Below are 22,910 nucleotides of genomic sequence, written 5' to 3' on the forward strand. Positions count from 1 at the left end.
GCCATTTGGTGCAGCAGCAGAAGAGCAAGAGCTGCATAGGAAAGTGCTGTTGCCGTAGGAATTAACGGACTTTTGTTGCGCAGGTCAAGCTGCTATTGCAATCGTCTTTATTTTGACAGAAGCCCTCACTCAGACAAAAGGAAAGGTAGGATCATCACTAATGTCCCTTTACCGGAGCGTTTGCAATCGCCGCCCGTATGCTCAGTATCAAAACTGCGGATGCTTTGCTCCGGGTGGAATTGACGTGTCGCCATGAGGACGTGATTAGCTATGCAGCGCTCTTCTATTCTCCAAGCAATAACTTTATATTGAGCGGCTCGTACGCGTAACGAAAATTTCAGCGTTTAACACAGACGCACAAGAAGAAGACGAATTAGTGATGCCCAGCATCACTTGTTGAGTTTCGCATCAGCGTCGATCAGGTGGTCCGAGTCGATCGTAGCGGCCACTTACTGTGTTTCTGCCTGCTTCGTTTCAGATGTCCGAGTCTGAGGAAGCTTTCGAAAGCGCTGACGAGGACGTGGATGAATCGAAGCCGAAGAAGCGCGGGCGAACGACGTCCGAGAAGCTGAGCGACATCAAAGAGAACGAGTCGCCCGTGCGCGACTGCAAAGGCAAGGGGGACGGACCGCCTCACGTCGCCGACGCCGCGCATATCACGTCAGACGATGGTGCGGGCGATGAGCAGATCGCTGCGGCAGCTGACAGCAACGTCAAAGCTGGCTCCGAACCCAAGAAAGACGATGCGGCAGAGACACCACCGGCAAAGGAGAAGGAAATGGGCGTCCTGGAGCGCCTTGCGCAGGCGGCATCTAGAGATGACAGGGTATGTTCGCTTCACCCCTCTATTCCGGAGTCCGAGGATGAAGAGTCACTTTCGATATCATTGCAACTGTAGGTACTCGTGAGTTTGCAACGACAGCCCATAGGAGAAGGCAACACATAGAAGCATAGCATAAGCAGCGGGACAGCTCCTCGTTTTCTACATTGCCGTTTACTTTGCACTTCAACCAACTCGCCCAAGCAGTTTGACCAGTGAGCACTGTATGTAGCTTATAAGACAGATAAAACATATCGGTGTCACTTCTGGTCGCGATTGGGGCCGATCCGGATCGAGCCTGATTCGGATCGGGTGTTGCTACACTGTCATTTGCGATCGCGTTCTTGCGGGATCCGGTCGATCGCGATCGCAGACTGACGTCTGCGCCCTATAGCGCAGTATTCTTAAAACGCTTAAAACAAAGTGACGGCAGCTCAATAAAAATGTTTCAAAACCTTTTTATCAGCAATAGTGAGCTGTAGAATTGAAATATCTAAATTTAACCATATTTTGCAAAACTGTCAACGGTCATGCAGAATGAGAGCTGCCGACGGTCGTACAGACGGTAATAGCTCGATCCGGATCGTTGGACCGTGTAGCAGCGGCCACTGTTGATCGCGATCAGAAGTGTACGTGTGACACTACATATTTCTCCACCTGCTTCTTGGTCGAAACCGCCAGAAGAAAGAAAAAACGAAGCTGACCCATCCCACTAGTTGTGGACAGGGTTTGAAGGCAAGCTTGCATGCATAATCGACAAAACATGGGACAACTACACTACCCATAATTACTTTGTTTAGCGCAAAACAACGGTCACAATAAAGATGACAGGATAAGGCACTTTCTTGTGTCCGTTATTTTGCGTTAAACAAAGTAATTATGGATTCGCACCAACTAGCCCGCCAACACATTGTGCTGAAACAACTACACTAGTTGTAGCGAAAGAAAAATAAGGAATCTTTCGTAACAGGATTTTGGTGACTCGTGCTACAACAAAAAAGAAAGTATCTATATATGTTTTCTCACCTCGATTATAAATTGGCGGGTTTCATTCTATTCACATAGAGAAGCATTCTGGCTACTTCGTAAGGGATGATGACTCCATGTCACCTTGATGCCAGTGCAAGATTCTCCGACTTCTGCTTAGTCAGCCAACAAGCAAATCGGGGCGATTATTTACTTACTTATTGTAGGTCTCGGGCATTTGCTTTACACATTGCTTGCCTAATAATTCACATTCTGTGCTGAGGTATATCTGACACTTTTTCAAAACACATAACCAGCAATTGAATGTTTCTGAAATGTGAGCTTATATTTTTGACATGGCATTAATATATTAGGACTCCAAGGTAGACCCTGGATGGAATACATAGATTAGTTATCTGTATATTCAGGAGAAAAAGTCTGTCAATCACGGCACCAGCCAAATATATAATTTTCTTTTAGTACGCCCGTGCAATGTGAAATTGTCTCAATACATTGTGTTGATCGAAGAGGCGCACGTAGGCTATACCACTTTATTTCAACCTGAGAAAATTACATCTGAAGGGTTTGCATACCTTTAATGTAATTCAAATCGCCCGCTCCCGAACGGGGAGTGATTCTCTAGTGCTAATGTACCACTTTAGCTTTGCTTTATATTTGCCTTTAGTGTCCCTTTAACTGGCCACAAGGACACCACTACCATTGTGAGTGTTTACTGTCTTGTTCATTGTGTCATTTTATCACAGTATCCCCTTGAACATGGACCCACTACTTAAGCTTAGTGTATTACTGAATCAAGTAGAGTACACTATAATATCTGTGTGCTTCTTTTTTTTACTTGTTCTTAGCAAAATGTAATGGGCTTATTGGTATTTTACAATGAACCTACCTTGCAGAGCTCACCGATCAACTGGGGTTTTGGAAAGTGGGGATCGTCCATTCTGTCAACAGCTGCAACATCAGTAAGCACCTTCACCAACCAAGTCTGTAAGTGAACAAGAGACGGCATGGCTCGTACTCATCTGTCCTTCGATAAAACTGTGAAAAAGCTGTCCATTCTCTTAACCTGAGTTCAGGCACTCAGAACAAAGGTAAAGAAAAAAGCCTAGGGAGCCGTGTGCATACTTTACAGAAGACATAACTGTAGCTGAGAACAATTTATCTTTCGACATTGATTGCTGTCCAGGACACACACAACTGGCATTATGTGAAATTGCAATGTTATCCAGGGACAAGCATAGCAAACACACGATGCAGAGTGATAGTAAATGTTGGCAGAAACCTCACATTATCAGTGTTTAGCGGTTACTGTGCACACATGTCATAAAGCCCATGAATTGACTTAAGGGCACATGTAGCACACTACCCTTAAGCACACATCCTGATCATTCTGGGGTGATTAAATGTTGACGGGTAGAGCATACATAAAGGTATGCTGCTTACCAACATTTATTGCCTCAGTAGACACTATACATACCAATGTTGACGTATATGTGTGATTCTCCTGTGGAATTGCGGCAGTTCCACAAGAAAATTTATATGCTAATAACTGATGTTGCTGCTGCATGTGACTTCACACATGTGCAAACTACAGTGGAATCTCGTTGATACGATTATGCATAATAGGTTTTTCGGGTTAATACGTTTTTTGTTCTTTTCCCGGCCAATGACTTATAGGAGCAATGTATTTCGGATAATACAATTTTCGGATGATACATTTTGTTTTCCGGTTCCCGTGAAGATCGTATCAATGAGATTCCACTGTACTTAATAGCCTATAGCAGCTAATGCTGTAAAAGTGAGGATCAAATATAGCTGCTTCCACTCTTAACCCTTTTAGATGCCACTTTATCCTGTTGATTGAAAACTTTGTTTCACCATATTTCTTGCACCTTCAGAATCATAGAAAGTGTACAGCTGCAGAAAAGCTTAAGAATTTTCAATTCTTTAGTGTGTTTTGTCTAGAGTACAGAATGTGGACTGCACACGAAAACTCACTATACGGAACATCAAATATGAGAACGTCAACTATTTTGTGTATTTAAAAGCACTTACCCGGCTGCTTGAAAATTGTGCATGGTGCATGACATTGTGTAAAACAATGAAAGAAGTGAACCCTCTACATAGAACAACATACTGACACCTAGCAAAAACACCCATTCGTCTACATTCTTACTCATTTTACTAAAACATTTTATAATAATAATAATAATAATAATAATAATAATAATAATAATAATAATAATAATAATATTTACTTCCATCAATACAGGAGTTGTTGGAAGGCATGAGACTAAAAGCGAGGAACGCTTGACGAAGGTCTCATGCCTTTTACAGCAGGCAACAGCAGGCAACAGCAGGAAACACCATGCATTTACATTCATATTCACAAATAACTTATTCTGAAGAGAAACAATTACTGAAATACATATGGAGGCGTTTCGTTCTGCCTCATACATGTTATACACATGTATACATGTCATACATGTGCATTTTTTGAACATGTTATCCAGAATTGCAGCACAATTCCAATCATAAGTGTTTCGAGATATATGCAACACATTTTAAATATCATTACTTTCACCAGTGCTTTTTCTGTTGATGCACTATCTTGGTGTACACATTTGTGTACATAGCGTTTGAAAGGATTAATATTTGTTTCTGCACTTTTTGCTTACATAAGAAGGAAAGTCTGTTCATGGAACTACATAAAACATGTTTCAAAGAATTTGCAAGATTAAAAAGGTATCTTTAAAAATGTTTGCTTGTGGACTGTCACTCTAGCACAGGGTATTGGCACTGTCATTGAGACGGTAGAGTCAACACTCGGTGCTCCAAATCCAGAAGAACTTGCTCAGGAACTGGAAACTGCAAAAATTGAAACACAGCCAGAAGCTGCCTCAGGCCAAGCCACTTCAGATACAGGTATGTAGTCTGCTGCGATTGATCATCGATATTAAAAACATTTTCACACTGCATGAGAAGTGTATTGCCACCAGTCATTTAGTTCATAGCATGACATTTGTTTTCCTTTTTGACACCCATGCTGTTTGAATTTTTCAAACATGTCAGTATTAAGACATAGATTAGTTATCTAGATTAGATAGATTAGCCAGGGTTTATGCAAAAATGAAAGTGCTTGAACTTAGCATGATGTCTTCTAGGTGCCACACTTTATTCCAGTACTTTCATTATGGCCACACCTCGGTATAACAAAATTGCACTTGACACAAAAATACCTTTGTTACCGATATTTCCCATAGGCGTATATACACGGTAGTGTTCAGTGGGAAAAAAATAAAAAAATTTATATTTACTTCATTATATTTAATATTGAATTATATTTACATTTGTTACAGCAAGGTTTAGTTGCATTGAAATAAAGTGGGAAATAAATTGCTCATGAAATCCACATTGCAGATCAGTCTAAGGCTGGTCAGACTGAGGAGAGGCATGACAGCCCGGGAGTTGGTGGCATCTTCAGTGGTGTCACAGCAATCACTAAAGCCATTGAAGCCACTGTAAGTGAATCCTACGCCCTACATTCAAGCAAGCATTATTAACCGCTGTTTACAGTGGAATCTCGATGATACGAATCTCACGGGGTCACGAAAATTATTCGTATTAGCCGAAATTCGTATCATCGAAACACAATTAAAACTAGGTAAATTAAGGGGGGACGCAGGGATCAGATCGCGAAAATTGCTAGAAAAATCGATTTTTGAAAACCACGCGTTTCGGTATCTGCAATGCCTAATCTACACTGTATCAAAATGGTTTGGCTGAAAACGCGCTAAAAGTGTCAAAAAAAGTTTAATTCGTAAGTGCGCAGGGCGAGAAAACAGCTTTAAATCGCGCAATATCACCGCAGTTCGCGGAGACATGTCTCTAATTTCCCGCCACCGAGCGCCGCCATCTTGGTATCGTTCAAAAGCTCAAAGTTTCGCCGTTTCGCTTCTCAATTCCTCCGTCGTCGCCATCTTGTAACAAGCGCACAAACACAAAAGAAGCGCGGGCCCTCCGATGAAAGCGGGCCTCCGATTGGCTGTCGTGCTGAAAGGCGTCTCTCCATTGGTTGCTGCTGCTGTCTGCTTCGTAAAGATGGTAACTGCAGTTGTCTGCTTCGTAAACCACGCCGGCGTCTTCACTTGACTGACAGAATTCGGATTACTGAGAGCTCCCAGGTTAGTGATGGATCGTCGCTCGTTGGTGAACAAACTTTGGACAAAGCACGCCTTCAGAATACGGAAGCGCAAGCCTCTTACGGCAAGAAAAATACGGCGATTAGCGGGAGAAGCGGAGGAGCACCCAACTGAACGAGCGCAACCTTGCACCGTGGATTACGTGCCGCGCTATCTTGCACCGTGTGACTCCACCAGCGAAACCGACAATCGCTCTGTGCCATCGGCACCGATAACGTAGCCGACGGAAGACGCGCCAACGGAGGTTCCCGAGCCTCGGCGTACGGCCGCGCGAATGAGCCGAGATCGTATCTCGGTAGGCATAGCTCGCTGCGACTAGGCAAAATGGCGCAAACAAAGAACGTGGCCTGGAGCACGGCCGCCACTCCGTCCGAAGGCACGCAGAAAAGGAGGAAAAGCACAAAAGCAACAAAAGCGCCACCGTTTCAAACTCTTCGCGCCCAGTCGCGGCCTCCGTGCTGTCCGGCGCCACGTCCGCGCCTCCGCACCAAAAGAAAAAGGGAGAAAGCGCGTGACTGCGTGCTGTTCTCTTTCGGGGCCGTCGGTGGGGTGGCGTTTATTCGTATCAACCGACATGGGTCGAAAATCGATTCGTAACAACCGTCTTCTAGCACGTTGCAAAGTAATGGGACTCGGCCTGGACCGCAGAAATAATCGTATCATCCGGAAATTCGTATTAGCCGTGATCGTATCATCGAGATTCCACTGTATTATGATTCGTCTCACCTGCTAAGATGATGCTAGTTGGGTTACAGGTGTTACTACGGCTTGGTCTGCCATCTATGGGGGCTTAATTTGTTTAGCTACCCTTTGCATATTATACTAATTACCATTTCTACACAAAATGCTACCACATGGGCAGTTTGAATTGGCACACACGCATACATGCGTAAAGTTATTTTAGGACAACACGGGGGGAGTCTCGCGTTTAAATTTGCTAAAGACATTGCAAGACATTGCATTTTACCATGGTATGTAATTATCCTGGCTACACTAATCGCCACAGCTGTTGTCACTTGGCAGTCCGTAGGTATTTGCAGTGGGAGCAGTGTGGTTGATCCTTTTTTCAAAGCATGCTGTTTTGGCACAGTGCTAGTAATGTCATTGCCCGTAGACGCCAATGTGTCCTGTGCCGAGGCACGCGAATGTGACCGATAATATTACTGGCAGCATTTCGGAAAGGCTCCGTGTAGTCTATGTGCGGCCAGGGGGCTTCTATTTTCATGATTTCGCTTATCTCTTCTTCTTCTTTCTGGGGTTTTACGTGCCAAAACCAGTTCTGATTATGAGGCACGGCGTAGTGGAGGGCTCCGGATTAATTTTGACCACCTGGGGTTCTTTAACGTGCACTACAACGCAAGCACACGGGCGTTTTTGCATTTCGCCTCCATCGAAATGAGGCCACCGGGGCCGGGATTCGATCCCGCAACCTCGTGCTCAGCAGCGCAACGCCTTAGCTGACTGAGCCACCTCGGCGGGTTCGCTTATCTCGAAACTCCACTATCTTTAAATTTTTTCTGATTTTTACAGCTACGAATTAACGGGGGTTTACCTTAGTGAATTCATTTTTGGAAAAAAAGTTTAGACACCTCTTGGATGTTTGATTTCAAAGCAGCCTCTGCAGCACGTGTTTTCCACTCACATAATGCATATTTTTACCCACTGCAGTAGCCCTGTGGCTATGGTTTTGCGCTGCTGGGCTCGAGATTGAAAGTTCAATCCTGGCCGTGGTGGCCGCATTTCGATGGGGGTGAAATGCAATAACGCTTGTGTACTTAGACTTAGGTACACATTAAACAACCCCAGGTGGTCAAAATTAATCCGGAGTCCCCCCACTACACCATACTTCATAATCAGATCATGGTTTTGGTACATAAAACCCCAGAATGTAATTTTTTTAGTGCATTCTTGAGCAATAAATCGGTAGTTTCTATTTAGCACTTTGTTCTTCATCTGTGCATCTTCGTGTTTTTCAGGTGTGGTGCTTTAATGAAGTCATGAATAACCAACTAGCCCACCAGTATTTGATAGGTAATGACTAGCCTCTCAAATAAAGAGAAAAGTGCTTTCTAACTTCTTTCGTTGGCTTTCATACATAGGTTGTTTACATGCAGTACAAAGCTGGCCCAAAAAATTAATTAATCCGTTTCCATCTGAGTTATAATGCATTCTGTTCCCCTTATATTTCTTCTTTCTCTCCCCCCCCCCCCCCCCCTACCTTCTTTGCATGTGCACCAGGGTTCCAAAGTGCTGAGCGGTGGTCTTGACACACTGGAGATGATTGGCAAGAAGACCATGGACATCCTGACCGAAGGAGACCCTGGTCTGCGCAAGAAAAGGGGCATGTTCGAGGGCAAGGCAAGCCTCTCCGAGGTAGGATTGCTTTCCAATCGATCTTGTGCATCAGAGCAGCTGCTATAGACAGAGCTATAGAGGAAACATGAAAGTCCACCCGAATTGTGTGTTCAAGATTTTACCTCCATTTGCCACTACCCTGTCACAGTAACTTAATGGCTTCGAGGGATTTGACTGATGAATGCAACGACTAAGTGAAACTTAGTGAAACGTACAATTACGCTAAATTGACAATCTGAAACTTGCATTTCACTTGGTTGGTCGAGTCCTTTAGCAGAAGCTGCTTATATGACCATCACTTAACAAGAGCTCTCCATGGCACAGTATAAGTGATTGGCAGGGCCATTTTAGACTAATTTCATGTGCTTTTGTGGCAATCTGTGAAGGTGTTGTTGACCTCTTTGCACGAAGGTGCTGCGTGAGGCAAAGATGAAGGCAGAAAAAGAAGCCGAAGAGAGGAAGGCCGAGGAAGCTGAGGAAGTGATCAACTACAGCAAGCTTTTTGATGAGCACCAAGGTGAGAGCAGGTTTCACACAGCTAGTGCATAAAAAAATGCTGAAAGTTATGATTCTGATCTTGATAGACTACACTTCACATGTTGCATCAGCTGCTGTGTTTTAACCTTCTCCATGTTCCGTGCTAGCTGGGCACATAAATGTTAGTACTGCTCATCCATTCCGATTTGCATTGCAGTGCAGCACTAAAGACAAGGTGTGCTCAACCACGCATATGAGCTTCAACTCTGTCTATAAATTGAGCCACTAAGGAACTTTGATTACTTAAGACACCTTGAAAAGCTGAATAAAGTACTTAGGTTGGTTTAAAAACTGCCATTTGTTTATAAGTTCGTGCCTCCTCACTCTACAAAGCTTAAAATTAACTTAAATTATTTGAAAATGCTGGTTCTATCATCAGTTATGAAAGAAGTTGCAAGGGCTATTTGCTTTTTCGTTTCTATTGTGTGCATTGCACAGTTGATGTTGACAATTCCCACCCTGTAACAGCCAGAGAAAGGCTTGTAATATTGTAAATAAATAAGGAAGAAAATAACAGCTTATAAATACCCTGTTCGTTTACAGGTCTTGTGCATCTGGAGGCCCTAGAAATGCTTTGTGGGGAACGGAAGACAGCTGTGCAGCAGAAGCTGATGGAAGCTGGAGAAGAAGAGAAGGCCGAACTGAATGTTCTGCTAGAAAAAATCAAGAGAACTTGCGAGAGCCTGCCGGCAACTGATGACACTCCAGGTGACATTGCAAGTGTGACCGAAATGCACCACTGTGTTAGAGACCTGCGTCTATCTTACATGCTTTGTGTGTAGCTGCTGTTGGCGTGAGCCAATACAGTAGGGCATATATAGCACGACACATTCGTTAAGCTACATCAAGAATAACAACCGCTTGTTCTTTAAGGTTCTAAAAGTGAACACACATTGTCTAAATTTAAGTCTTGTCATCTGTCCAAAGGTAACTAGTATGTCTTTATGGCAAACATACACTTGTACATGTGAAGTGTTTTAATGCGAAAGCATTATATGCCCCATTAAGCAAAAATTCGTCAGCGTGATGGAAAGATGATACCAAAATTACCGACGGTGCAAGGAGCAAAAACACGTTAAAAATTCTCAGATTGACATCCTATTTCTGAGGGAGGTTCTTGTAAACAAAGTAAATTAATGGATCTGAAAAGAAAATTTGGTAAATTTCGGTCTGGGTGGGAATCGAACTCGGGCCTCCGGGGTGCTAGATGAGCTTGGTTCCCTGACGACACGGCGGCTCCATGGTTCTGGCTGACTAAAAGTGTGCCTAGTGCATGCGTGATTGCACACATCACGTTGCCATGCATGCTCGCGCGGGCATACGCTATTGGTGCGCAGCAAAGCATCGACGGAATGCGTGGAGTGATAAATTTTGGTGGCCGAACTTCTTGTGTAGCCTGGCTGACTAAAGGTTTCACCACAGGGACTATAATGCTTTCGCATTCCCACACGCTAGCAGTCATAAGTGTCCCTGCTGAATTTTTCAAGCGAAGCTTGTTATAAGGCACACATTTCGGTGGCGTCCATGTACGCAAAATACCATCATCATCACCATTGGCTTGAGTGTCGTCGCCGCCTTTCGCAGCTGGCTCGTTGGCGCCCTTCGGTTTGCGCTCGTGCTCGGCATGCGCTCGTGCCACTGCTCCTGCGTTCTTCGTCGTCGTCTGCTTCCACAGCTGGCTGCAGTTGCTGCTAATCATTCTTCATTAACTTCTCATCTGTCGTCGTAATGGGGAGGCCGCGTTTACAGGGGTATGAGCCATTGCTTAAGGAGGTATGAGCCATTCATTGTCTTACGTAATGGAAACATCTAGTTTTGAAGCAACTTAATTTCAAAGAATCGCAAGCAGCAATGGTGGGCGAATGCTGCTGACAACGCTGCCTAACAAACTCGAGACAACCCACCGCGGTGGCTCAGCGGCTAAGGCATTGCGCTGCTGAGCATGAGGTCGCAGGATCGAATTCCGGCCGTGCGGGCACATCTCGATGGAGGCGAAATGCAAAAATGTCCGTGTGCTTGCGTTGTAGTGCACGTTAAAGAAACCCAGGTGGTCAAAATTAATCCGGAGCCCTCCACTACGGCGTGCCTCATAATCAGAACTGGTTTTGGCACGTAAAACCCCAGAAAGAAGAAGCAAACTAGAGACATCGAACGCAAGTGACAATGATGGACTGCGGGCATACCGTCATACCGTCAGTGACATCGTTCTCTCCGTCACAGCCGTCGCATCATGGTTAGTTGAGGTGCACATAGGACAAGCTTCGCCTACCCCCACTTTCTGGTAGGGGAAGGATGGTTAATTTTTTCTCTACCACTGCAAATTTGGTTGCCATAGAATTTTATGGTGGCATCATGAGTCACAATCTGCAGGACTTCAATAAAGTTTATTCCATCCATCCATCAAAGTGTTGTTCGCTTGTGGTTATTGCTTTGATGCTTGTGTTGTTTCTTTCTCACTTCTTTGTCATCTTGTCTTTTCATTTGTCATCTTGTTCTTCATTTGTATACTGGGTGCTTGTGCGAAGACTGCCAAAAATTTCTAAAGATCACCTGTAAAAGATAGCACTATTCTAGTCGTTGAGCTGGATTACTCACTAATGAGGACATTATTTGCATGAGAAATCGAAATGCTTATTTAAATAATTACTAACATTTACTAATTAAGTTCTTCTTACTAATTAACTTGGGGAACATATTGCAGTTTACAAATTGTAGCCTGAGATTTCACAAGACAAATCCACCAGTTTTCGAGATATTAAATCTCAAACATTGCAAAGAAATGCATTGCCGGTCCAGTTATTTTTGTGCTCCAACACATAAAACACAAATTTAATAAAAAAGTAAGTGGAATTAACACTGAATTTTTACCGCAAGTTTTATGGCGCAGTGGAGATAAATATAGGCTAATGATCATTATCTCGAAAATGGTGTCATGCACAGAACTCTTTCCAGTGAATATGGCTTGCCGTCTTTCTGGCTACAATTTGTAAGCTGCATTACATAAGGTAATTAGTGAATTTTAGTAATTAGTCACTTGAGCATTTTGATTTCTTGTGAAAATAATGTCCGCCTCTTTGAGTAAGCTCAAGGGCTAGAATTCTGCTATCTGCCACAGGTGATCTCTAAATATTTTTGGTAGTCCTCACAAGTATATACCAACATATAAGTTTTTAGTCATGCTGTGGCGCATTGCTAGTTGGAAGATAGGATTCTGACCTAAAAGCTGGCAAGTGTAGAGAGTTTTGTGATGCTTGACAGCCATATTGCCTTGAGAAAGCCTTTAGATATGGTGACCACATTTTTTTTTTTTTTTTTTTTAGGGAACTTGGTTTTATTGAGTGCAGTAGACAGTGAGTTCAGCTTTTGAACACTGTAAGCTTCAGAAATCCCTGTTTCACATTATGTAGATTTCTGGTCACTCTATGTTTATTTAAATATTGCCAAATGTGTTCTGTTGCATAAGCACAGGCTATTTCAGTCAGAATAAAAAACAAGAGCCAGTTTGTCAACTCATCGAATTACAAAGCAGAGCGTTGTGTCTGTTAAAAACAGATGTACTTGATGGCTGAACAGGTTGCGTTTCCAGTGTAGTAAAGTGCAAGCGTGCTTGAAACTTGTGCAGAGCTCGCATTTGTGTGAAATTCCATGCCACAGTGCAGGTGGTGCACATTTCACCTATTAAACCATGCGAGATAGCCTTCGGTTCTCCGATTGTTTCGGGAAGTGTGGAAAATTCAAGAGCAACAACTTAACTGCTATAATTCTCAATACATGCTTGTTCTTACCTTGGAACCCTGTTGTGTTCAGTTATTTGAACAGGAATTTTGAGCACCCACAAGCCTGTTGCTTCATCAGTCTGATCACAGCATTTACACATTTTGGTAAAAACTGCAGTATTGTACAACTGCCTCTTTCTCTGTCCCTTGTTGCAGACGACGAGCTTGAACAAGAGTTTGAAAAGTTGCTGACGGGGCACCTTTCCGAAATCGGCCTCAACCTTAGAGGGGAGAAGCTGAAAGAGGTAGGCAACGCTGTTTAGCACATTTGTGGTCTTGTGCCACTCAAGTTTACAGTCATTGCACAGCAGCACAATGTGTGTAAATGACGAGCAAACTTATACAGTCACGAGCAGAAGCCTGGATGTTGCAAGATCATGTAAAAAAGCTAAATTTCCCTGCAACTCGTGCACACAGCCAAGAAACTGAAGGTGTGCTGCATTTGTTGCGCATGCGAGTGCACTGCACAGTTTTATTGCACGCTGTACATCTAGCTGTGAAAAAATTTTTTACAGCACCGATCAGGCTTTGGGTGGGTACATCAATATTCTAGTTATTGTGCATACTTCAAATCGGTGCTGCATGGACACAATCAGCAAAAGGGCCAAGTGAGTTCATGCGAAATGTGGCAGTGCATGCCAGTATGTCGAGAGATACACTGGTATTCTTGTGCTTATTTTTTAGCACTGGCATGCATAAGATTGTCAACTTATGTGCATATTTTTTGTGCCAGCATGTTCGCTACAGCCGCATGCCAAAGGCCTGGAAGAGGTTCTCATGAAACTGTTGGCATATGTGCAAATTACGTAAAAGCAAGCATCATGGAAAAAAAAATATATATATATATATTTTTTTAGTGCCATAAACATTGCTCACTTTTGTGCAGACTGACCTTGAAGTCAGAGAGTGGCTCCGAGACTGCATGGCTCGCCAAGAAAAAGGGGAAAAGGTGGACGCTAAGGTAAGGTCACATCTGATTTACATTGTGGCATTGAGTAGCTTTTTGGCAACAAAGGAAATGACAACACTGTAGTGCAAATGTACAAAAGAAGAGTGTGAACTTCCAAAAGGGGGCATTTATTGCTCCTTTTGTACAACAATGCTAGCTATCCAGAATGTAAGGAATGGTTTTCTTCACTGGAGATAAACTGAAAAATTGTGGACGTTCGACTCGCCACACAAGAATACCAAGTAAATGTTTGCCTGCGCCGGGCTCCAAGGCTTGGGTCATTCACATGTGTGGTCCATCTAACCGAAGTGTGTCCAGGCAATCTTGTTTGTCCATCAAGGTGCTGTGTTCTGAAGCCAAACAAGGAACCTTTCACAGGACAGTCCCGCAAAGCGCACCGAACAAACGCAAATTCAATCTGTGCGCACCAATGTCCCGCTGCACAAGAGGAGGAAGCAACTTCCTCTTGTATCCGAGCTGTCCACACCATCAAGCAGTACTAGAATAGGAGCACTCGTGCCATCTCGTCATAACTGCGCAACCGCGACACCAGCTACTGCCATCGCATGTGCCATCCGGTGAAGCCGAACGTCAGGTGACGCGAGAGTCGTGCGGGGAGCACGAATGTCAAGGGACTGCAAATCTAGCGTCCCCACAACATTCAAGACCTTCAATTGCATTTGTTATCACACTGAAATGAAAAAATTGGGAGTTTTGCCCAAAAGTGAAGCATTGAAAGTGATAGCAAGGTTTAGCTTTGCGCTTGAGCTCCTTACACAATGTTCCAACAATACACGGTGGTGACACGGTGCAACGCAGCATGCGAGACCACTTCTGATGTGTAGCAGGGACAGCGTCCCTGGCAGAAAGCAGGCGTATCAGCTGTTGAGTAATGTTGGCAGCACCATTATTGGCATTGCACATCGATTGTGCACAAGATGAGACTGACGGAAAACTACATTGGCATTTGATTGCGCTCAATGAAAGCATTAGATTTAGCTTTACGTATGGTGCCCATTCTGCTCAGACCAGTGTATGCACCTATGGTGCTGTATGCATACAGCTGCTCAGTAGGAACACTAATGTGTATGTGCCACCTTGGCTTCATCACTTTTGCAGTGAAACACCCTGTGTGTCTCTGGAGGCCTTCTAAACAGTGGATGCACTGTCAATACCAGGACAGTTGTTCGTACACTTGCTATCGCAATAGAAAGTATAAAAGGGCAAGTTTCTTGCCAGGAGCACTACTCAGCAGCTGTTAGCAAGTGTGGTTTGAAGTCAACATTCTGCAGAGGCTCAGCAGCTATGCTGTTATGATTAGTTGCTTAGTTGCAGCCATGACAGCTGCACTTAATTAGGGGTAAAATGCAAATATGGTTGTGTGCTTTGATTTGAACATTTGTTAAAGAACCTCCGGCGGTCTAAATTAATCTGGAACGCTTCACTACGCTACAGCATCCTTCACAGCCAACTGATCATCATTCTGATGTCAAACGTGCATCAGTTATTATTAGATGTTCAAGATTGTTATTCCTGCAGTAACAGTTACATTAGTACCAACTAGGTGCTCCACTTAAGATTGAGCTAAGCTGTACTTTCTTCCCAGTAGCCCTCCTATTGTGTGCTGTTTACCGATGTCGATAGTGACCAGATGTCGTGTGTTTGTACTCACACAAATCTGATATTATAGCATTGAACCTAGTACAGTAGACTTATGTTCATTTCGACTCTATTTAATTCGACTTTTCGGTTGATTCGATCCCGGTCAAAGATCTCAGTCGGTGCCTGTCCATCCCTGTGGGCCATAACGTTCGTTATTTCGATCCTAAAATTGGCCTTTATCGAATAATTCGAACTTGACTAGTCAGCACGCACATACCTGACCGCTATGATGACCCCAATAGTGACCCCTTTAGTGGCAGCGTTTATTTCGGGAGAGCTTGAACACACGTCATCTCCCATTGAAAAATGCATATTGTTCGCCTGCCCTAGGAAGATTTTCAAGCAAAAACCGTAGCTCATAATGTTTGATTATGGTATTTAGCCGATTCCTAACAGGTGTTTTTTTGTTTCTTTTTCCTCAAGAAAATTCTACCGATAATTGCCTGCATGGTACAATTGGACAAAATACCAAGACCGCCTTTTCGGCGTTTGTATGCTTTACCGCATAACACAAATATATTGTGGTAAAGCTGACTTTAGGAAACTGGCCACCGTTGTGCAACACCCTTGCCCATTTTTATTGATAAGATTGGGCGCTCATTCAATTATTATTTAGGACTTTTATTGTCATTTATAAGTTAGTTTTCTAGTTGGACATATAGAAAGCGGGCGTGTGTGTGTGATTCGGAGGAGTGTTAAAATTGAAAAAATACTTCCAAATGAATCAGCGGTGCTTTTGCGGTTTTTCTGTATTTTGTTTAATTCGACTCGCCGTATAATTCGATCATTTTCATTAATCCCATCAAGGTTGAATTAATGGAAGTCGACTGTATAAGCGTGGTCATTTTGTGGTAATGTTTTCATTATTTCTTTATTTATTTTTTCCCCCGACTTCTAGTTTATAAAGAAGGGAACATGGTGCAAGTGCTAAGCATAAATGTGGGTCGATGTGTCGCTGAACTATTGCTTCAATTTTTGTCTACAATATACATAGAACTCTTCTTCATAACTGAGTTGTTTGCTTGCTGGACACTTCATAGCCACTGCAGTCAAGGATTTGACTTGGCTTGGTTTCATTTGTTTATAGGAGGTTTACAGGCGAGGCATTGAGACCATGGCCGAAATGACAGCCAAAACCATGGAGCTGTACCATAAGGTTGCCGAACTTCTACTTGTGAAGACTTCACCTGACAGGACCCCTATGCACTATGCTACTCAACTGACAGGGTTTGTCCCCTTGCATCATACACACTTGCTGCATTTATTGGAGACCTTTGCACTACAGGTTGATAGGTGCCAGTAGCACCAAGTAATAGGCAATACCGATGCCTGAGCAACTACTCAAATGTTGTGTTTTCGCACAAAAGTAATCTTTTGCATGCGTATAAGAATGAGAGGCAAAGCTGTGCTTTAAGGTTAGTCACATGAGCAGTAGCTGTACAGTCGGCCACAGAGGACACGAGATTTGCGAATAAGCTGAATATTGGCAAAGGCTGGACACGTAGCCTCACATTCAGTTTCAGTCTGTATATCAGTTTTTACGACCTACACAGAGATCCACTAAATTAGAAGCGTCATGTCCTAAACAGAGCAGAAATTCACATTTGTCCCATCAACTTTTTTTGGGGCTACAGTAAATATGTGTATTCTTTTGTTCACACAAACAAGCAAACGATAGGGATGTTTCACTGCACCAAAACTAGTGCACTTATTTTATTAAATGTACAAGGCCAGTTTAAATCGAAGCTCGTGTAAAAACATAGTCAACTTACGAAAAGAATGAGTTGTTTTAAGTTACTCACACTTCCGCAAAGTACATGCCTCTCTCTTGCCTTTTTCAGCCTGACTGCTGTGCTTTGCACTGAAGTGGCTATCCTGTCCGCCCGGTGTGGGCGCTGCCTCAATACAGCCGCTGTAAGCCAACCTATGTGTTTTTGCCATTACTTTAGTAATATAAATGACGTACACACTAAGAAAACATAAAAATGTTCCGTCTTTGCAGGATGACTCGGAAGACCCAGACTCAGTGACACCATTGATTACAAATATCTACTTGGAGGTGAGGTGTAGGAATAGTGAAGCCCATCTTTATTCAAAAAGGGGATGACCACAAGACCTACGGGGATGCATGAATAAAAATCCACGCAGGTCATTGCTTCATAGGTGGGAGACTAGAGATGCCATTTAAACCCCGTGAGGCAGGATGTTGCTTTGCCGGTGTAAGAAGTTTATCATGTCTGCCGCCAAGACATACTTTCAAGCATAACTTTTGCTAGACTCTTTAAAAACCACGTAAGCATTGTGTAACCCTGATGTTCACCATGTGTGATCTTTACTTTAAAAAACAATGCTCCAATAGTATACTACAGCACTGGATGACAAAACACCAGTTGGCCTTGCAGTTTGCAAGGGACCATCATTCCTTGTCATAAACAAGTCATTTCAGTGCATTTCATATGTTGAATTTGTTCACAATAAGTTTTTAAAATTAATTTATGAGAATTAATCTTTATGTATAATAGCTCAGTAAGGAAATTTGGGGCAGCCAACTTCCTTGTCCTTCTTACCATAAATTTTCTCTTGTGTAAGCTATTCAACTTGACTTTTTGAAGGGAAAGACTGCTAAAAAGCTTACTCCCATTTGAGCATACTATAACATGGACATCCTCTAAAGATGAATACAAAGGAATCTTGGCAGCAATTTACATGGGATGTCTTTCCAATGTAGCATCTCAGGGAATTTGTGTGTCCAGTTTACTCTGCATAATGACTACATGGTAACTACAGCCAAAATGTGTTCCATGCATTTACCATGGAAAGCAAATGCTACCATGGTATACATTTCAGCTGAGAAAACACTGCCATTTTTGTTTGGAGGGAAACGGATGTGCTGAAGCTGGGAAATGCACCAATATATGTATAAATGCATGTTCTGTGTGTCTGCTGCTTGTAAGTCTGTTCATGTTAATTAACAGAAATCCCCTTAATGTGTGCAAAATTAAGCCAAAGGACCCTGATCTGTTCAGCCCACCAGACAATCCATCTCAAAGGAAGTCCATCTCAAAGGATTGTACGTCAATTCACAATTTAGAATCACAATCTCATTCCTTGTTTAGTCATATATTGTAAGCAGCCACTGTGAACTTCATGAGAAATCACTGTTGCAGGCCTCGAATAGCAACACCTACATCCAAGATGGCTTCCAGCTCCTGGTGCCCATACTACAACTACTTGCTGTGCAGCAAAAGCTTGACTGAGTTGCTGCTTAAGGATTCTGATGCCAACTTGTACACAGTGGTTTAGTTGCGACTCCTGAAAGAGCACTGCACAGGGTTCTGAATGCATGTGTTGAATGCAGCTGTTGAATGTGTTGGCACTGTTATCAGACTCGTAATGTCGCAGAAATGTCACTTAAAGTGGTCTGACATTGGAAGTGTTTGACCACCATGGGACTGATGGCAAGTACATCAGCCTTAGTTGAGTAATGAGAATGTACTTGAGGCTTCTTGAATACTGACAGCTATGTTGCCTCTTTAGATCACTGTGATTATGGCAAATGCTTTAACTTCGGCAATTTGTTCAACATCAAGCCGAAGTGCACTTTATGATCTGTGAATTATAATTGCCTAGTGCACTCGTGTCACTAAATCTGAGTAATATACCACAGGCAAGCTGTATTTGGCATTGTAAATTTATTCAACAGGATGTTCTGGAAACAGTACCACTGAGAGATTAGCTAGTCATTGCCATGTAATGAACTTGAAATTCCAAGCTAGCTTCAAAATAATTATTGCATAAAGTGCAAGGACATCTACAATAAAGTCTATTTAAAATCTTGTGCTTCCTGTCTTTACCAAGCTTGTTGAGCCCCTATATTAACTGTTACCACAGACACTTGCATTGCAGTTTCCTGCAGCTGCGTACACACGAAACCCTGTAGTATTGTTGCAAGCTTGCTGTCTGGAGTTACAGCCTGCTGCCTTGAGGATGCACCTTCGGTGCTCAAAGCCTGTGGTGGTCATCAGCTAAGATCATGCATACCATTATAGAAACACTTTTATAGTGTTCAGCACTACTAGTGCATGCTTCTAGGTGCAATTTTTCTGAATTATCAGGCAAAGCAGCAAGCTGTATCTTGAACCTTTCACTGCATCCACCTCGAGCTCAATATAGCACTACAGAGTTGTTTATTTTCTGATGTGTTTAGCATGTTGAAAAGTAAAACTATGCTGATAGCACTGCAAGTGTCAGAAATTTTATGCTCTGTACACACCGTGTCAAGTGCAGCAATTCCATGTTGATGAAAAGATTACATTCTGTACACCTTTCCACGGAACACTTCCTGCACATCTGTTGTGAGCATGCTTTCATGCATGCTCAAAAGCATGGCAACAGTGGCGGTGTTAGCTTTCTGCAGTGTGATTTCAATGGCCAAAAGGAGATGCATTCTGATCTTGCAGTACTTATATAATATATAGAATGGAAGGGCATGTCACACCTTGGCCTAACCGACGTGCTTGCCGTTTGCCAGTAGAGATGCTGCACAGTACAGTGCACTAGTGCTGGCCATTTCAAGCTGCTAGGCTATATGCAGGTTGGTACGTCAAAGCTACTGTTGGCATGACCACATCTTCAGAGATAGTGTTGATCAGACTTCAGCATGCCAAATATGTTGAGTTCAAACGAGTGTTAAGGTGTTTGTTGGCCATGACATCAACATTTACTCGTGAATGTTATTGTTTCTGCATGTACATACGACTCTGTTGGAAGTAGCTCCCGCTGCCTGCGTGCTAATGTGTGTTGTTGTGAAAACTAAGTAATGCACAAGGCAGATAAGCCGGAGATTGTCCATCTTTATTCTCCTCGCCACGTGCCCTCTAAACTTCGTCCTCAAGCTATCTTTGTCATTGCCAGCACTTAGGCGCCACCACAGTGTAAATAAATGTAAAACTGAGCTTTTGCGCAAAGCTATCCAGGGCAACAAGTAAACCACAGTAAGCATTGAAATCTTAATGTTCTATGATGTTGGAACCTGTACCAGTGACCTTTAGTCTAGATGCTCTTACGCATGCAGAGTTTGTGTTTGTCAATCAAGAATCATCAGTAAAAAAAGGATGTGGATGGAACTATTTTATTGTGTCCTGCTATATAAATTCCTACTGCAGCAGTCTCTCAATAGCTGCAATGGAACAACGGCTTTCTTTTTTTTTTTTTCTGCCTATTTAATCATGTTGCCATTGTTGCAAGCCTTGGATTTACAGCGAGACATGTCTGACTTCCCAAGCACTGTCGTCTCTACAGACTTGTACCCAACAGTGCTTTAGGAGCAGTCTGCTACTATTTTGAAACCCTCTGCCTGGGCATGTGACTGTTATCTGCAGTCGTTCCTTTGGTACTAGTATAGTGATTGTAATTAAACAAATGCAGGGAAGTTGCTACTCAGGTGCTACATGCTGTCAGGCTCGATAACCATCATCTCGGCAGCTTATTGGGTGCACCAAAACACAGCTCTTGCATGGAAAACTAGTTTACTGTGACATGATTCTTTAGGGCTGGCAAGTTTGAAAGCTGATGAATGCTTTTCTTGCATGGCACACCACTGGGCTTTATTCTCTATCGAAGTGTTTACTTTAGCCTTCATGATGCGCCACCTTGTTCTTTCTTTTTCCATTTCTATCCCCTCCTTCTGGAAGAGCAGGCTGGCATTGTGCCATTTTCAATGGCAGTTGTCAGCCTGTTCCTTCCCTTCTATCTGTTTTTGTGTTTCAAAAAACAAAAAATAATAATAATGGCCCATGAAAACTTATGTCGACAAATGCAGACATTGGTGGACATTGCAGACAATAGAAGCTGAGGTAAGCTTCTATTTCCAAGTAATTAAGTAATCATTCACAGTAATAAGAATCACTATGACTCACCATAACCAGATGTGGGCATTCCATTTGCAGGGAAATTAGCCAGTTTACTTGGGTTAAAGGTGGTTTGATACACATACATGCTGTTTGAAAGTGAATTTGCTGCAGGAACTTTGCAACCTTTAAAGGGACGCTAAAGGAAACATTGAATCACTTTAGATTGACAAAGTACTATTCTTGAACTTTACTTTCATTGTTTTCATAATAGGTTGAGCGCCAGTACATTAGTGTGATATCGCAGATTGCAAATAGTTTTTTTTTGCATTCCTGCCGTTGTGGTTCAGTAAAACTTCTTTACAAACTTCCTATCTCTAGTATCTCTATCAAACTTCCTATCTCTACTAGCTCTATTAGAATACAATGTAGTACATGCTTACTGGTTTAAATTTTACTAGGGCCAAGCAGATGGCATCAAAATCTATGACGTCGCATAGAGCTGGTATGGGAATTTCAAGGAGGCACCACTACCCATCTTTCGTTTTTGAGTCTTTTCTTGATTATTAAGCGTCTTCTCACAGTAAGAGTGGCTATTTTGCTATCGTGAAAAGATAGTTTACCATCGCAGCTCAAACCGATTTATTCTTTAGTGTGCTTTCAAAAAAGCCTTCAGTTGTCCTCTAATAGCACTGAGAATGCACAGTATCCTCAGCTTTGCACTGCCTATCAAATATATTTACAGGCACAGTTTTCATGTTAACATATGCCTGTGCATTGAGCCCATAAAAAAGCTGTATGTGTGAGCATGTGTGTTTACAGTGGAAGCCTTATTCCTTTTCATTCCTCTAGTATTTGGAATGTGATCTGCATTCGGAGAAACTAAAAGATTTGGCTGCACTTGCAGCCTGTTTGTGTCAGTGTGTTACATTCGTTGGCAAAGTGTTGTGTAAGCTGTTGTGGGTTGATGTTCAACACTCCTCACGTTTTAATGAGCCTTTCACTCTGTTTAAGAGTTGTGAACATGCACTGGTATTTTGAGATTAGGCCGCTTGTACTGGGCCCCCATCAATGGCCATTTTTCTTTCAGAAATTTCACAAGACCTTACTGCAGGTACCACTGTACAGTTCGTAAAGTTTATCCTTGTCACATAGCAGGTCAGTTCCTTCTGCTCGCTCATGGGATGTGAGCGTGCACAATGTTTTGCCCGTATTATGTTCACTTTTTGTGTGCTGGGTGCTGCTCTCAATAAAAGGACAGAGATTAAAACAGATGGTATATTTGTGTGCCTATTATTTTCTCCTCTTCTGCTTCAACAATGCATCCCGTAAGGCAATCTGAAATTGGGGGTGGGGAGAAAAAAATTTTAGTACATACATTCTAGTGTGTAAATCCAATATTAATGTTTCGTTTGTACGTGCAATGATAACATGTTAATATGGTCATTATCATGGTACAAAAACAAAAGAAAGTATAAAGTATAAACTTCTTTAGTGCATCGCCATGAATGAAATGTGAAATGAGTGTCTGATCCAGAACCAGAAGACAAAATATGCTTCTTAACCCTTTAAATGCTGTACCGGCTGTACCGAAGTGTACTTGTCTGGGCACCGATGCACACTCCAGGCCACGTTCAAGATGATTCGAGAAAACGAAACATCTCTAAACTGCTTACGCTTCAAACCAGATGGCTAAACTAAAATTTTATGACAGGCTTTGTTTTTGTATGACAGATGGTGCGACAAAGCTTGCATCAGTGTTGCTTGCATCCCATT

General features: G+C 42.7%; 2 protein-coding genes across 2 annotated transcripts in view; one reads left to right on the forward strand and one right to left on the reverse strand.

Moving 5' to 3' along the window:
- Positions 1-22,413, forward strand: LOC119449851 (protein FAM114A2). The gene is made up of 14 exons (XM_037713121.2): positions 1-145; positions 479-826; positions 2,701-2,791; positions 4,589-4,729; positions 5,225-5,325; positions 8,245-8,379; positions 8,773-8,878; positions 9,442-9,606; positions 12,831-12,919; positions 13,561-13,635; positions 16,373-16,512; positions 17,127-17,199; positions 17,288-17,344; positions 18,453-22,413. Exons 2-14 carry the CDS (start codon positions 479-481, stop codon positions 18,540-18,542), a joined length of 1,611 nt encoding a protein of 536 aa, XP_037569049.1. The 5' UTR covers positions 1-145; the 3' UTR covers positions 18,543-22,413.
- The window catches only part of LOC119449850 (protein SDA1 homolog), a 19,663-nt gene continuing 19,151 nt past the window's right edge, over positions 22,399-22,910 (reverse strand). Inside the window, exon 20 of the mRNA XM_037713118.2 lies at positions 22,399-22,472. Coding sequence (XP_037569046.1) covers positions 22,428-22,472 — 45 coding nt within the window. The 3' untranslated portion in view covers positions 22,399-22,427. The remainder of the gene's footprint in view (positions 22,473-22,910) is intronic.

This window comes from Dermacentor silvarum, chromosome 4 (genome assembly GCF_013339745.2).
Source record: "Dermacentor silvarum isolate Dsil-2018 chromosome 4, BIME_Dsil_1.4, whole genome shotgun sequence".
In the NCBI taxonomy this organism is placed as follows: Eukaryota; Metazoa; Arthropoda; class Arachnida; order Ixodida; family Ixodidae; genus Dermacentor; species Dermacentor silvarum.